Raw genomic sequence first — 17,612 nt, 5'->3', positions numbered from 1 at the left:
TGGTATATATATATATATATATACCAATGGTGTATACACACACACACACACACACACACACACACACACACACACATTTATTGCTAGGCAGTTCAGGCCTTTAATCTCAGCACTTAGGAGGCAGAGACAGGCAGATCTTTGTGAGTTTGTAACCAGTCTGGTCTGTGTAGTGAGTTCTAGGACAGCCAGAGCTATGTAGAGAGACCCTGTCTCAAAAAGAAAAAAACAAACAAACAAACAAAAAAACAAAAAAACAACTAACTAAATAAATAAAAATTAAAATTAAAAATACATTTATTTCTTCATGTATTTGTATGTGTGGGGAAAGTTATATTTGTGGGGAAGGGGCACATGCCATGATGTCATAAGGAGGTCAGAGGACAATTTTATGGAGTCTATTCTCCATCCACTATGTGGGTTGAATTCAGGATTTCAGACTTGATGGCAATTGCTTTTTCCCAACAGAACCATTTTGCCAACTCCAAGGTTGGAATTCTTCTTGTTGCACCAGGTCCCTTTTAGACCAAGGGAAAAATCTCTTTTTGACACTTTCCTTACAATGAACAATTTTTTTAAGTGAAATAGTCATCTAAGGTCATCTTTTTAAACTTTCTTTGAGGTAACAGATTACAGAAGGAACTGTAGTGTTTTAATTGCGTGTATCCCTAGGTGTACCACGAATCTTAAAGGGTCTTATTAATAAAAAACTGACAGCCAGATATTGGGGTGAACGCTGAAAGATCAGAGAAACAGAACAAGCCACAGCCACCTCACCTTGCCAATTCCTCAGCTGATCTCATTTCCTCAGACTGAAATCCTCTGAGTCCTCATCTGAAATGAATGTCAGCTGAACTGCTAAAAGCCTGAAAGGTTAACCAGGCTCTAGTTCCTGGTCCTCAAACCTTATATACCTTTCTGCTTTCTGCCATCACTTCCTGGGATTAAAGGTGTGTGTCACCATGCCTGGCTGTTTCCAGATGGATCTCTGCTTTCAGAATGCTAGGATTAAAGGTGTGTGTGCCACCATTTTCTGGCCTCTATATCTAGTGGCTGTTCTGTTCTCTGACCCCAGATAAGTTTATTAGGGTGCATAATATATTAGGGAACACAATATCACCACATTTCCCCTTTTTTGTCTAAAATTTAAAAAGCTTATAACTAATACAAGAAAAACTATATCCAATAAGTATATACAATATATACAGTCAAGAATTACATTAACAATGTCTAGTCCATTAACATTTGACAAATTCACACAAAATTTTTCATTACTTATTCTATTTAAATCAAGTAGCTGCTTTTTAAAAGTAGATTCAATAATCTCCCTTTTTATCTTATTATTTCTATATGTTCTCATTTTTCAGAGTAGATTCAATGACCTACCCTTTTCTCTATCTTCTTTTTTCTTTTTCTTTTTCTTTTAAACAAGAACCCTGTATCTAATCTCCTTTGTTTAGGTTTTTTTTGATCATTAACAATTAACAACTTGTAATCAACCATCATAAACAATAACAATTATCTATAAGCCATTGAACGACCAAAACCCTCCCATCCCACCTCTTGGGAATGTGGGCATCATTTCCTTAAAATTACTTCCTGCTTTCTAGGGGTGAAGAAATCTTTAGGGGATCCTGGAAAGAAAATTTTTGGGTTAATTGTCAAGTCCTGAGAGTTAGTTGTATCATTTAATAATAATAGGAAAATGCAGGGCTTGTCTCAAGTCCTTGCTCAAGTAGTCTGTGAATCTGGATCATCTCAGCTAGCCATCTCGAAATTGTCCTGAGCAGTTTGTAGTCCAAAGCCAATCTTTCCATGGTGTTAATCAGTTTTTACCATAGTCTGTGTGTAATCATCATTGCCCTTTTGAAGATTTCAAAGTTGCTGTTAGGTGTGGTCATGGTTCCCTGCAGATTTTGTGTGTGTGTGTGTGTGTGTGTGTGTGTGTGTGTGTGTGTGTGCCTCCTCTGTGGTTTGGAGCAATCACAGTCTGATAAATGCCTGTCTCTCGGAACCATAAACATTCTTCCCTAGAAGAGAAAAATCTTCCAGCAATTTCTCCCCACCATTTGTCTTGCCAAACTTTTCCAAACTGACCTTTGCCGATGCTTTCTTGTAACACGATGGTCCTGGCAATTGTTCTCTGAATGAGCAGCAGTAAACCTTGCATCCCCAGTAACAGAATTGCTGCCACCATCAACAGGATGAGAAGCGGCTGGCAACTGGGAGCAGCAGCCACCACCTCCATGGTCCCACAGCCACCATTTGTGGCTCAGCCCAGCTGCCACTTCTCCTCAGCAAGCCCCCCAGACTGGCCTCAAACTCTGGATCCTTCTGCCTCTGCCTCCAGCAAATCCTACCAGCGTGAATCACCACAACCAGCCACATGCAGCTCAGGCCTAAGCTGAGGCCCTTAGGGCTACAGGCAAGTAGCTTTTTCGAGAATTCATACCCAAGAAGTTGGGCACCAGATATAACACGAATCTTAAAGGGTCTTATTAATAAAAAAAACAAAACAAAAAAAAAAAACAACAACATCAGAGCCAGGTATTGGGGTGAACACTGAAAGATCAGAGAAACAGAACCAGCCACAGCTAACCTCACCTTGCCAATTCCTCAGCTGATCTCATCATTTCCTCAGACTGAAATCCTCTTGAGTCCTCATCTGAAATGAATGTCAGCTGAACTGCTGCTAAAAGCCTGAAAGGTTCACCAGGCTTTAGTTCCTGGTCCTCACACCTTACATACCTTTCTGCTTCCTGCCATCACTTCCTGGAATTAAAGGCGTGTATCACCATACCTGGCTGTTTCCAGTGTGGCTTTGAACTCACAGAGATCCAGATGGATCTCTGCTTTCAGAATGCTAGGATTAAAGGTGTGTGTGCCACCATTTTCTGGCTTCTATATCTAGTGGCTGTTCTGTTCTCTGACCCCAGATAATTTTACACAATATATTGGGGAGCACAGTGTCACCACACCTAGACTTACTATTTGGGGCTTTGAATGTATTGTAGTAAGACAGTATGTACTTTTAGAAGGCATTATTTAAGGGTAATATCAGGTAGACAAAAGCATAGTTTGAACTGGGTTATGTCAAGAGTGGTGAAGAAGATGTGCACGTGACTAGTCTGACCTTTACAGATCCGGCTGACCTACAAGAATGGGAATTTCTCCTGGCTCCTCCTGTCCTGTGCTAGCATCCTTCCCCTCCATGTTTCTTTCCCCTGCCTGACCATCCACTTGAGCTTGTCAATGTCTAGACTCTTGTTGAAGAGTGTCTGTTATCAGGCAGCTAGGATTAAAGAGCCATCTATAGTTCATTCCCCTGTCCACTGTGACCCAGGACAGACCCCATCACTCATCAAGGCCTTTGATAATTACATCTTTAAAATGGTTAAAGTGAACTTCTGGCAGGAGAAGAATGCACATGGCTGGCTTTGACATGCCAGCTACCATGCCCTGCTGCTAGCTACTGCCTCCTTCACCCTCTTCTCCCATTTTCAGCCATCCAGGACCAAACCCAAGATAAAATGAAAACGGTGCTTCCCATATACCGTGTAGTCTGTGTAGTGGCTGCATTTTGAAAGGGGTCTCTCATTTGCATCCAGCAAACCTCTGTCGTCCTTTGTGTGTCTAGATGACAAGAGGAAGAAAGTGAGTTTGAGAAGGGTACCAGTAGCAGCTCAGGAGTTTGAAGTGGGTTACCTTGTCAAACTGTGTCCTATCTCATGGAGGACTTGGAGCTAAGAACCTGCTCCTAAGAACTCCTGAGAATTTTCTTTGTCTGTCTCAAAATCATGATTGTCACCCGGGACGCTGGATACAGATCCATATGCTGGGCGAGGAGCCTGGGCATGGGGAGGTTTTAAGTCCTCACCTCACCTGCTGGAAGAGAGTAGAATGCTATATTCTCCTGAGGGCTTGTTTGCAGAGGAAGAATGACCTGGAAGAGCCTTGGGAACTTGCCCTGGCGTGGGGTGGTGTGGTTAGAAGGAGAAGCCTTGGCTGTCCTTGACGGTTGTTGAGGGCAGGCTGGGGTCTAGTGACTCTGAAATTCCCTTTATGAAAAAATTTGTTACATTTTGATTAACAAAGTGTTTGTTCAACTCTTCTTTATGACAGGAGCTTTGCAGTGTGAATGATAATATGAATGGGAATTGCTCACATTCACTGAGAATTTAGTGTTCAAGCAGATAGCACTTCACATATATACCCCCAAATCCTTACCCGAACTCTAAGAAAATGACATTATTTTCCTTATTATACAGACAAAGTACCTGAAACCCAGAGAGGGAAAGTCCCTTGTCCAAATCCAGGTAGTGTTAAGGCTCTCTCAAGAAACAGTATTTACGCAGAGGCAGGCTGAGGACTTGAGTGCTTAGAGCCTCACCGGTACCTTTTCCTGAATTCACCTCCCCACCCCCAACCATCCCCCAGGAGTCAACAGGACTGTCTTAGAGATCCAGGTTTCCTCTCTTGTTTTTGAATGATGCTGCTTTGGGAAAGAACATCAACAAGATTTCATCCATCGAGTTTACCCATCCTGATCTATTCTTAAGGGTAAGAGTGTTTTTAGAGAGTGAGATCTAATTGCCCAAATGGGAATTTATTTAAAATAACCACCTGTGCCTTCATCTACATCATAAAAGGATAGTGAATCACTACAGAAGATCAGGGTCTGTTCTTTGTGGTCACAAGAGACTTGATTTTGGACAAGGTTTTGACCTCCTTCCATGTTCCCTTCCTCTTCTTGGGACTGCAGCATCTATTCCCAGCAGCTGGGGTGCCTGCAGAGTTACAGAACACACAGGAGTTAAGTACTGTTCTCTGGCTGACCCAGTGGCTGGAACAGGGTCTGTGCAGTCTGTGCAGACTGTGGCTGCACCAGGATAGTCTTCATTGCCTCAGACAGAGGTGGCAATTGACATCCTCACCCTTTATAGCAAAGACTAGAGGAGAAAGCTGAAATGCCGAACAAGTCCATTAGGCTTACGTTCCATTTCTTTCTCTATCCTAATTTGAATTCACAATCAATCCACTCATTCCTGTTCTACGCATCTTTAAAGGTTTGTTTGATATTCTTTTTCTCCTTCCTCCCCTCCCCTCCCTCTGTCTTCTCTCATTTTCAATTTCTTTCACAAACGTATAGTTTTAGTTCCTCTAATCATTATTATACCCCAGTGAAGGAAAAACATTCAACTTTTACCATGCTTTAAAAGCCCTTGCTACCCTAGATCATAAATCAATTCCCTTGATGAGCTGCATTAACACTTTGGGGCTATACGGGGCAGGTCTAATGCACTGATTTATAAGCAAGGCTGAAAGTTAATGGATTCCTAAAGTTACCTACCGCAGAGAACTGGCTGCACTTTAAACACCACAACAGTTAGATTCCATATCAGAGAAGTGAGTCCTGCCATGAAGGAGCCCTGGTCATAAGATGTGAATATTTTTGGTACAGTAGTCCGGGGTGAAGGATCAGTGTGGTGCCAAAAGGGAGCCCTCGATTTGCTTGTACCTATAACTGCCTTACTCTGTTGCTTAGAGTAAATCACCCCTGTGTGTAGCTCCTTATTTAGAAAACAGGAACTTGAATCTGTCCTGAACATATGGTACTCCAAAAGGCTTTTAGAGGCATTAGCACAAATAGAACAGTAAAAGGATAAATAGGACTGAGACTAGATGGATTATGATATGTACTGTCAATAATCCTTCCTGACAACAGCCCGAGGAGGTGAAACAGGTCTAGTTTATCCACCCTGTGCTAATGGAAAAACAAAAACAAACAAAAAACCACAGAGACTCTGAGAGGACAAATCCTAACCCAAGATCACCCACCTTTGAAAGTGATCCATGGAATTCTCACAGTAGTAGTGAGAACACAGCTGGCTCCATGCTGAGCAGCAAGCCACCTGAAGCACTCTGGCCTGCAAGACATTGAGGAATTCAGTCCTTGGTGGCTAAGCAGGGTCCACCTGATGACGTCAGGCTCTTCTTGAATATAGACACTAAAGTAGTTACTTTTCTGTAATAACATGCCATGGTCAAAAGCAACTTATGGAAGAAAAAGTTTATTTAGGCTTACAGTTCCGGAAGAGGAGTCCATATGGTGGGGGAGATGGCAGGCAGCAGAACAAGAAGATGAGAGATCACATCTTCAACAGCAACAGCAAAGCAGAAAGAACAAAGGAGAAGTAGGGCAAGGCTATAAACTCTGGAAGCCCACCCCCAGTGACATACTTCCTCTAGCAAGGCTGTACCATGTCCCCAAACAGCACCACCAACTGAGAACCAAGTGTTCAAATATCTGAGTCCGTAGGGGACATTTTTTCAATCCACAACAAGTACCTTCCAGATCATCCCAGAAAGCTCTGGAAGAATCCTAATTCTTCATGTTTATCACTATATGACAAAGATTGGGCATTCTTAACTGGACTATGGATGCTTAGATGCCTCAGTGTCAGGAATAGAAAATAAGAGCCCACAACTCATATATGCTTTGTTGAAGATAACTGTTACAGGTATTGGGTTTGTGCATGCTGTTGGGTTTTGATCCTGTCACATGTCTATCTATGACGTTGGTCCATGAGTTCATAACAAGCATTGTTTTATGTGTACAAAGATGATTGGTTTTACCTGGTTTGGGGGCGACCAGTAGTTCCATTCTTCATAGCTCTTGCATCCCTTGGTGTCAATCTCAATAGTTGCCTTTGAAATTCTTAGTGTCAAATGTTTTGCCTAGGCTTCCCTTTATAATATAGCCCTTGTACATGGGATTAAAATGAGTCAAGTGGGCTGTTGTGGGGGAAATAGAGAGCAAGCTGAAGACCCCCCATGGAAAGTATATTGTTGTGATCTGTTAGTCAGCTTTTCATATTTCTGCTCTGCATAATGAAAACAAATAATAATAATAATAAATAATAAATAATAAACAGCAATAACACTTACAACCCATGATCAGGGACCCTGTTCCTTCCCCCTGAAACCTACACCAGGACTATCATTTGTTTTTGGACTCTGTTTTCTATTACTCATCCATCGTTAAGCCAGAAAGGATTTATCTAATTACCATTTGAGAAGTGTCCAGTGATGTGCTCTCAGTGGTGTTGACTGTATTTGGATCCACTCCTCCTTGTGGGAAACATCAAGGAAGACTGCACAGCTTTGCTGATAGTTGGTGCTTGTTAAGGATAGTGGTTACCACACTAGTGGTTCAGGGCTTAAGATCTTTAGCTTGCTCCCGTTTCATAATTCAGTTCAAGTAGAAAGGACCTCTTTCCAATAACCAGTTCAGCACAACTATTTTGTTGGAAAGATAAAGAAAAGCAGTGAATAGTGGTAATGAACTTGTACAGTTACCATGATTACTTCTTCAGGAAGTTCCTACAGGAAATGTTGCCCTCACAGACACACAGAGCTGGGCATTTATTCCTGGTATTGCTCTGTGCCTTTGCTGTGTGCTAGCCATTGGCTATGGTAGAGCTGCATATGCAACCTATAAAATGCAGATTTTGTAGACAAGGGCAGGGACCGGGAATGGGTATTTTTCTCATATGTACACTAGTTTGGAAGCAAAGACCTACAGCAATCTCATAATTGTGCAGTATTGTTAAAGCATTAAACTACAAGAGCCTTCTGGTTTTCTTTCTTTTTAAATTTATTTTATTTATTTTGAGATAGTCTCACTATGTATCTCTGAATGGCCTGGAAGCTGCTATGTAGACCGGGCTGGACTTGAACTCACAGAGATCTACCTACCTCTGCCTCCCTTGTGCTAGAATTGAAAGCACCACACCTGGCCCAGTTTTTCTCTTTATAAAATCAAATTCTCCATTTCTGAGGCAGATGCCTTTCTACTACATTGACAAAATACAACTCCCCACCCATGTCTCAGCTTTCTCTCATTTTTTGATAAAGAGATAACAGCCCTTGAATAGAGGCTAAAAGATCAAAAGGCACATGTTTCCAAGATGGACAGAGTTTCCAGTCTGGTCAGAAGATAATAAATCTGCCTCTCTAGAACATTATAATAATTCCAAATCGATTGAAGTAGAAGTCAGAAAAATTTGCTGGAGAGTTAAACAAGGGCATCATCAGGAAGAAACCTTGCAGCTAGAGTCTTAGCAAAGAAGGTAGTTTTTTGATGCCAGGTGAATTTGTAAGAAGGCAGTGAGAACACATTTGCAAGGGCCAGGGAGCCTGACATGTAATGAGAATTCCATGTTTATAGTTTTAGCACTAAGCTAAAATACTGGGCAGTGCAGGATCAGAAGTGGGTAGACATGTTGACAGGACTGAGAAGAGGTAGCACTTATTATTAATCAAGTCTAGTGGGGCTTCATATTTGACCTCCATGTTGCTTCTTGGTTGTACACGTAGAATTTTTCTAAATACTTCAGTCAGTGGTATCTCTCAAAAATCTGCTGCCCTGGTGATAAGACACAATGACACTTTTTATTCTCATCCAATACTTGGCAGCAGAAGTTAAGAGGTAATTATCTGTATCCCACGTAGGGCCCAAGTGCCATCTGTCATTTTCTTGCCTTGATCACAACTTTCATTACTGAATCTGGGAGTCATCTGTCAATGGGACTTCCTTCTCTGAACCTTTCTCCACTTTGAAAGTCTCAAAGGGACAGCCAGTGACCATCAGAGGAATGGTAGCATTAAATGGTTCTAACCCTGGATCCATAGCCGAAGCCAATAGTTCTCAACCTGTGGGTCATGACCCCTTTGGGAGTAGAAGGATCCTTTTACAGGGGTCACCTAGGACCACATGCATATCAGATATTTACATTACAATTCATAACAATAGCAAAATCACGGTTATGAAGTAACAACAAAAATAATTTTATAGTTGGGGGTCACCACACACGAGGAACTGTGTTAAAGAGTCACGGCATTAGGAAGGCTGAGAACTACTTTAAGCTCTGTAGTCAAGAAGAACATCATCTTTGAACACTGAGACATAGGACTGCATTTTCCACATTGTCCTCCTTCCTCTGCTTCTAATCTTCCCACGGGTCTCAGTGTATTTTCATTCAAACTTAAACTCAACAATCCCAGTGTGAGTAGCCACTCTGCCTCCCTAACCTCATCTCATTCCAGTGGCCTCATTGAACACAAGCTTTTGCAGAATGATTTTCTTCAGCTTTTCAAAGAAACACTTTGTTTGTTTGTTTGTTTGTTTACTTTGAGGCCTTGATACAGGTCCCTTCTGCAAAAATTCTACATTGCCACCCCATGTAGATTTCTTTTTCCTTACTAGACCTCTTACCTACACTAGCCACACTTCCCTGTGTCCTATGACACTGAATTCAATTCTACATTGTAATTGAGCAGTTCTTTATTACTAAACTGCCTGTTTATGTTCCATAAAGGTAGAAACCTCCTGAATTTTTTACACAACTCCACTTTCCCCACATACATAATAGTAAGTAATTATTTGCTGAATCAATGGAGAACTAGATAGATGGATGGATGGATGGATGGATGGATGGATGGATGGATGGATGGATGGATAGGTGGATGGATGGATGGATAGGTGGATGGATGGATGGATAGGTGGATGGATAGGTGGATGGATGGATGGATGGATGGTTGGATGGATGGATGGATGGATGGATGGATGGATGGATGGATGGATGGCATTAAGGTCTATAAGTTCAATTCTTCACCAAATTCTTATCCATGGCATAGCTCTCTCTACTTAGCCCATCTTCTGGGAATACTTTTCTTGTCCATGGCTCAACAAAGGCACAGCTCACAACTTTGTACTCCATTCATAACCTTGTACTCCATCTCCATTCTTAACCTTGTACTCCATCTCCATTCAATCTATGATCTGCAGTACCGACGTTGGTTTGATGTTGGTTCATCTGACATACAGAACATATATGTGTATTTTGTGACCAACCATAGAGCATATTTTCATTGTTCCACAATGGATCACTCATAAATTTCATCTAAGTTGCAGTTTTTAAAAGACTTTATTTTTCTCATGATTAAAACAATAAGGGAATGCATTCATTCCTAGTCAAAATGCATCACATATAAGGACATATGAAAAATGTCCCTATATAACTCAATACTATGTATCATGGATATTAAAACAAAAAATGAAATGGCTTAAGAAAATGTGAGAAATACTGTATATAATGAAGCAAATCTAAATCATACATAATTTCTCCGTCTCTCATGTTAAATAAGTACAATACAGTTTTTATTTTTTCCCAACAATAGTTCTCTTACACTTTGTGATCTAACAGTAATGCAGTAACATGAACGAGTATTTCATTATGACAATATAGGTAATATATATGTATATTTCCAAAAGCTATGACAGTGAATTTGAATCAGAACTGGATCCCCAACAAATATATCACACTCAAATGTGTAATGCACTGATTACACAGAGGTCATTTACCAAGTATGTTCTTGCTAGAAGTCTGAAAGAAGAGGGAGTTGGGAACACCTTGGCAACACACTCTTCCCACAGGTACTGTGACAGTGACTCATGTCTTCCTTCTTTTCCAGAGTGACCGTCTTCTAATCAAGGGAGGAAGAATCGTCAACGATGATCAGTCCTTTTATGCTGATATTTACATGGAGGATGGCTTAATAAAGTATGTACATGAAACCACCTTCTACTTCCCCTCTGCCTAAGAAGAAGCTTCAATTTCATAAATAAAGTGAAAACACTGAATTTGGTCAAAAGAATCATTTTGAGGGCCCCTTTGTACAAAATGTATTAAATGGAATGCTATGGGTCATAGAAGATTGGATGATGTCACTTCTGTTCTTAAGGATATTGATAAGTGTATATGAGTGACAGTATCCTAAAAATGCCAAGGTGTGTGGAATAGGTTCCAAAGTAAAATCAGAATATACGCAGACTTTTTGTTACCAGGTAAGGCTTTAAATTAGAGAAAATACTTAAAATTCAACTTGAAAAAATAGTGTTGAGTTTTAGAAGGACAGGGTACAAATAGGACATGCATATAAGGCATTTTTCCAAATATATTCATCAGTAAATTACAATTTCTCTATAGAATGATTTGCTATTGAAGAAGCATGGGCAGTTGATGTTCATGTATCAGTTCATTTCAAAACAGGATTTGATTAATATGATATTATATCATGAACAGCAAGGTACACCACCATATTAATAAGATGTTGTGTTTGTCTAGAATATCTGATTCATCCTGTTAGCAAGAGTGCTTCCAATTGACAAAGCATTTGTGTAAGGTGCTAGACACTGCTATGTGACATTCTATAGTAGGCATTCTGCAAGCTCCTATCAGCATTCCCTCTGTCCTTGGGGACCTTAGAGTCTGAGGGAAACTGAGGTTTCTGAATATATAGCAAGGGTCCAGCATTATGAGGTAATAGGAATATCAAGAACTGAATAGCAGGCTAGACGGAATTCAGAGTGAGCAGTTGTTAATTACAACAGCTCATGTTTATTGATCCCTAAGGTGCTTAATCGTATTTTGTGGGTTTAGCAGAGATTAATTTTTTAGTCTATATAACTCCAATGAGGAGCTGCTACATTTTACAATCAAAAGAATCGGGTCATGGTGAGATTAAATAATAACTTGGCTATGGCTAGTAACTGGCAGAGTCAAGACTGTAAATCCAGGTAGCCTCCATGTTAGGCACACCTACACAGAGTAGACTTGGCTACCAGCAGAAAGATTAAATGAGGAGACAGAAGCTGAGATTTTAGAGATCACTGAGGGCTTAATTAGTGTGTTGGAGAAAAGTGAATGAGGCATTTCTCTTTCAGATAGGGTATTTTGCTAGTTGTAAGGATGAGTGAAACAATGTATGTAAACATATATAAACACACACCACACAGGCCCATCAGTTCTTCATCCTCTTGATTCTCAATTTCTCCTGGAGGAAGAACTAAGAAAAAGAATAACAGAACTGAGCAATATCTGGACTGAAGTAGAATTACAATCAGGCTGCATTTTTTCCACTGTGTGTTTTGAGTTGTGGTGGCCCTGGAATGGCCCCATGGTGATGCGGTGAAGTTGAACTCTCAGACATGTCAGGAATACATTAGCTGTAGACCTAGAATTTGCTGGTCAGTGACTTTTTTTTTTTTTTTTTTTTTTTTTTTTTTTTTTTTCTGCCCCAAGAGAATCTTTTTGGCTAGGTTCAGAAGGGAAAGTACTCATACCAACCAGTAGTGGGTTACACATGTGCCCACGGTAGGAGATATTCAGTGTTAATGTAAACTGTGAATCCTAGGTATACCATGGGGACAGACATGACCAGATACCTAGATCAAAGTTATAAAGTCAAGCAGTATTGAAAGTAGAGATCTTCAAGCAGCATTTTGAGGGATAGGTAACACATTCGCTGTGAGGTGCACCTTTGAAACATTCATTGAGTTGCCCCCCACCCCGCCTTGCTCCTCACTCTCATTTCTTGCTGGGATGCTCTAAAGCTTCCTGGGTCACACTGTACCTTAGGGAGATTGTCAAAATAATCTTCCTTAGTTTGAAGCCTCTTTTGAGATACTGACAGTGCAAAGAGCAGTTGGTGTTGGGGAGATCTGCATGTTTGACTCTTTCATTGTGAATCTGCAATAGGGTGCCGTTGGCTGATCAGGGAAGGGTGGATCAAGAAAAAGAAGCCTGAGGTGGGGGGTGACTTGAGCAAAGGTCTCTCACTAGGGCACAGTAAATCTGCTTCCAAGATGCCTGAGTTCCATATCTGTTGTTGTACTGAGTCTTTATCTTTTGCTGTTCCTAGACATGATGCATTTTACACTCTTTGTAGCTTTTCCAGTGTCATCCCACACCACTCAAAAAGGAGCAAAATGAAAGAAACCATGAAAATAGTTAAGTAAAAATATTAGTCACATGCTGTGTTCTAGACATCAGCAATCCATAGATTTCAGTACAAAGCCATAACTCAAGGCTCATGCAGATAATTTTGTGTCCACAAAAATAATTTTGTGCACACAACTATCTCTTCTTGTTTAAAGACTACTGGACTTGTGACTTTGAAGACCCTAATTGTAGCAGGGTCCTGTGCTGTTTTTCCCTTTGGGAGGTGGGGGCCAAGTAGGCACAGAGTCAACGACACAGACTCTGAGAAAATGTTGAAACAACAAGCTCAGTTTATTCAGGAAGAGGCAAGCCTTATATACCCTCTACCCCACCCTGGGGGAAGGTTTGATGAATATGCAACTGTCGGTGTGACATGGCTGCCTCTCATTGGTCTAGGTCATCTCCAGATCATGTCTCAGCTGCTGCTGCTAAGGCCCTTAGGCAAACCCAGGATGGCTCTCAGAAAGTATCTTTTTTACTTGTTTGGGATGAGTTGTCCCACAACCAATGCCTAAAATCCTTACATTCTACTCTTGTCTTGAGTGTCTCTCTTTTTGACGGCCAGTTGTCCCACTGTCTCACCAGGCAAATTGGAGACAATCTGATTGTCCCCGGAGGTGTGAAGACCATTGAAGCCAACGGGAAGATGGTGATTCCTGGAGGCATTGATGTCCACACTCACTTTCAGATGCCTTACAAGGGGATGACCACAGTGGATGATTTCTTCCAAGGGACAAAGGCTGCCTTAGCAGGTGGCACCACCATGATCAGTAAGTCCTGAGACTAGACATAGTCCTGCTGCTCAGAGATCTGGGCTTGCCACAAGTGCCAAGTGCCTGCCCTCTGATAACACTGACACTTGACACACTTCTCTTGATTTGGTTTGTGGAATTTGTGTTCCTGGAGGTGGTTACTCTTAGGAAAACTGCCAGATCCCTGGAATTACACAAAGGAGATGCACGAGCCTCATGACCACATGAGCCTCATGCATGAGAGAAAGATAAGTTAGAAAGAATACTCATTGAGACTGACAGTTCTTGGGGGATTAGTGGTCCTCAGTGGACTTAGTACTATTGGGTCATTGATGTATTTTGACCAATTTGTATCTTTAAGATTAGAAAACCTGTGAGTGGTTTCCTTTATTTATTTTTGTTTTGTTTTGCTTCTGGTAACTACTAATTCTAGGGGAGCTTGGGAAGTGGCATGCCCTTGGATTACTGAACTGATAGCATTCCAGACAGCCCTTCCTGTCCGAGGAATCTCAATGAACTGGTTACTGGCCCAGAGCTAGCCTCAAACTCGGGAGACAGAGCACTGTTTACTTAACATCATATTCCTCTACCCACAGGCACAGAGCAGCCTGAGCCAGAATTACTGTCTGTCTTAACCTTCCTTTCGACTCAACCACTAGCAGCGGTCAACTTTAGCTAGGATGGAGAAGCCCAGAAAAACTGTAGCAAGGCCATAAAAGGTGTAGTCCAGGGAGGCCTGAGCTTTCCTCCCAGCTGATGGGAAGGAGCCAGCTGACTTCTCAGCAGCTGTCTGCCCAGGAAAGCCCTCATGTCCTTGAAGACATTAGGAATGTAGCTGGATGCATCTACTTTCCGATCAGTGTGCTTAGGCTTCTCTGAGAGAGGAAATGCGTGATCTTGGCTTTGGCTTGGCTGCCTGCCATCTGGGCAAGGAATTGGGCCTGCTCTGCATGCCTGCAATGTTTTCTATGCTTGATCTTCTACATCAGTGAAGGGGCAGAGGGAAAATCAGAGATCTAAGTGAGGAATAAAGCTTCCAAGGAGCCACAGATGCAGTCTCACCCTTCGTAGATAACTTAGAGATGTTAGACATGCAGAAAGCAAAGGATGCATGTAACCCTCCTTCACTGTTAGAGCTGCTATTATACAATTTCCATCTTAATAAGAGGATTGTAAGATTTGTACCATATTTCAAGCTGCTATTTTTCACTAAATCATGGATTATGAATGTCTTCCTGCTCTTTTGTTCATATTCTACTACAGGTTTTAAAGTAGATGTCTTTTGTCATTCTGTGAAAGTTGTCTCTAAGTTTTAAGTAAACTTCTCAATTTTTTCAACTTCAGTCACTTGCAATTTTTCATTACATAAATGCATTAGCGAACACCCTAGAAACTAAATGTTGCTGACAACTACAACTTATTACCTAGGTATGATTCTTGGGCATGAGGATAATTATTGAGTCAGGTCTGAAAAAAAGGTCCAGATATTTGATACATATTTCAGTGTCAATCTCAGGATAGTTGAACCAGTTGCATGCTTTACCTCAGCTGCCTGAGGGGCACTTGATGAGAATTGAGCTTTTGCCTAACCCTTGCTATAATAGTAGCAATTTATTTAAAAATATGTACCATCCATGGTTGCAGGGAAGAGAGTGAGTTTGAACTCAGAGAAACCAATTCTTGTTAACCTTGGCCACTAGTTCCTGTCATACATCTAGAACTTCTTCTATCCAGGGAAGAGAATACAACTTTTGTCACTATCAGTGACTCAGCCTCAGCAATCGTAAATACCAGGTACTCATCAAGACCTAACATTTATTAACACTTAGTATGTGCCAAGTATCAGTATAGCACTTTATATGCATTTTATCACTTAATCATACAGCAAACTCAGAGGGAAACTGCCATTATTACCTATCCCTCTATCCTCTTAACACCATTTTAAGAAGAGAAAACTGAGGTTTCAGAAAGCTAATAATTTGTCCCATACTTAAAACACCTGTCTCTTTGAAGGCACCAAGACACAGAGGTTGTACAGCCATCGCTAAGCAGGAGGGAACAGACTTGCAGGGTGCAGGGAAGAACCAAACTGTTGTGAGTCACCCACCTGGCCCTCTGTCTTTCAGTTGACCATGTAGTACCTGAACCTGAGTCTAGCCTGACGGAGGCCTATGAAAAGTGGCGTGAGTGGGCTGATGGGAAAAGCTGTTGTGACTATGCTTTGCATGTGGACATCACCCACTGGAATGACAGTGTCAAGCAGGAAGTACAGAACCTCAGCAAAGACAAAGGTGAGCAAAGCATGGTCTCCAGCCTCCGGTCTCTTGGCTGCCGTGTCCGTCTTTCCCACAGTGACCCACTTATAGGAGTCACTCCCCTAGTTAAGAGTCTGGTACCTTGAGCATGAGTGCTGAATGTAGAGCTTTCTCCTTTGTTCCAGGCACTTTATGTTTATGCAACTTCACTTACTTACTTTTTTACAGGATCCTCACAGGATAAATAGTGTTAGTCATAACAGTGCAGATGAAAAAAGCAGAGGGTCAGAGTAACTGCCCGCGATCTCATTTAGTAAGCAATAGGTCTATCCAGAGACGACGCTTTTCACTTCCATGAATGTCTTAGTTAGGTTTCTATTGCTGCAATTAAACATCGTCACAAAAAACAAAGGGGGAGGAGAGGGTTTATTTCATTTTATAGCTGGTAGTCCATCACTGAAGGAAGTCAGGACAGGAACTCAAGCAGGGCAGAAACTTGGAGGCAAGAACCAAGTCCAGGGTTTGAAGAAGCACCACTTACTGGCTTGCTCCTCGTGGCTTGCTCAGCCTGCCTTCTTATATATAGCACCTCAGACCATCAGCCCAGGGATGGCACTGTCCACAGTTAACTGGGCCCTCCCACGTCAACCATAATAAATCAAGAAAATGCAGGACAGGCTTGCCCACAGGTAGGGGCGTTTTCTCATTTGAGGTTCCCTGTTCCAAAATGACTCTAGCTTCAATCAAGTTGACTTAAAACTAACCAGCACAATACAGTTTTGCCAGTTTTGCAGAGGAAGAAACTGGGGCAAGATGACTGATCCTCCCTGAAGTCACATTGCTGACAATTCTGAGATCAAAGATTTCTAACCCTTACCAATTTTGCTCATGACCAAACTGTTAATATTATATAATAATGGCATCCTCAAGATCCTCAAGAAAGGCTAAGACATGTCAGGAACAAGAATAGATTGATTATCTGGTTACGAGTGAAAATACGTTCCTTCAGTATGTCTCTGTCTCTCTCTCTTTCTCTCAGTGTGTGTGTTTGTGTGTATGTGTGTGTGTGTGTGTGTGTGTGTGTGTGTGTGTGTGTGTGTATTGTTGGAGGGGACAAAATTGTTGGATGATTTTGGTTCCATTATCTTCTTTGATTCTTCTGTTTTCTGTTTTGTCCTATGTTCTAATCACCAGACATTTAGCATCCACAGGAACATATATATACATATGCAAATATGTACCATGTGCTCAGCTTTGTAAGGTGATCTAGGTAGTCAGAGATGGGTAAGCAACAGCCTCTGCTGAAGGTCCAGTGCAAAAGCAAGCCATTCAGTGAAAGGCAGCAGAATGGATGCTTAACGCTGTCTGGTCACTGTGCAAGGATTTCAGGAAAACATCACGTGTCTATGTGGAGGGGAGACACACCCTCAGAGGATGCATCTTTTCTTCTATCTCTTGCTGCACTCCAAAATCCTGCCCAACCCTTGGGAACACAAAACATGCTCTTAGCCCCTTCATCTTTCTGTTTTTTGTTTTTTGTTTTTGTTTTTTTCCTGTCAGTAGAAAATTCAGTGGCTTTAATGAGCACACAGGGCCTGGACCATTCCAAAGATGACTTGGAGACTTTTGGAAAGGGGAATGTTGTGGAAAGCTGCCCTGAGCTGACCCACGCTGAGTATGGACATTCTTGAACTATAATCCACTTTTGGCTGGGGAAACTGTGGGCTTGGTTGACCCTAATGGTTAAACCAAAATTATTTTCC

At 41.5% G+C, this 17,612-nt stretch overlaps 1 protein-coding gene across 3 annotated transcripts in view; it reads left to right on the top strand.

Moving 5' to 3' along the window:
* The window catches only part of Dpysl3 (dihydropyrimidinase like 3), a 112,622-nt gene that overhangs the window by 70,885 nt on the left and 24,125 nt on the right, over positions 1-17,612 (top strand). For all 3 annotated transcript variants that reach the window (XM_042263978.2, XM_042263980.2, XM_042263981.2), the window contains exons 2-4: positions 10,534-10,622; positions 13,428-13,612; positions 15,721-15,885. In XM_042263978.2, coding sequence (XP_042119912.1) covers positions 10,534-10,622; positions 13,428-13,612; positions 15,721-15,885 — 439 coding nt within the window. The remainder of the gene's footprint in view (positions 1-10,533; positions 10,623-13,427; positions 13,613-15,720; positions 15,886-17,612) is intronic.

The sequence above is a fragment of the Peromyscus maniculatus genome, chromosome 19 (genome assembly GCF_049852395.1).
Source record: "Peromyscus maniculatus bairdii isolate BWxNUB_F1_BW_parent chromosome 19, HU_Pman_BW_mat_3.1, whole genome shotgun sequence".
In the NCBI taxonomy this organism is placed as follows: Eukaryota; Metazoa; Chordata; class Mammalia; order Rodentia; family Cricetidae; genus Peromyscus; species Peromyscus maniculatus.
The sequence above is the reverse complement of the archived record's forward strand: the minus strand, read 5'-3'. Positions and strand labels throughout refer to the sequence as shown.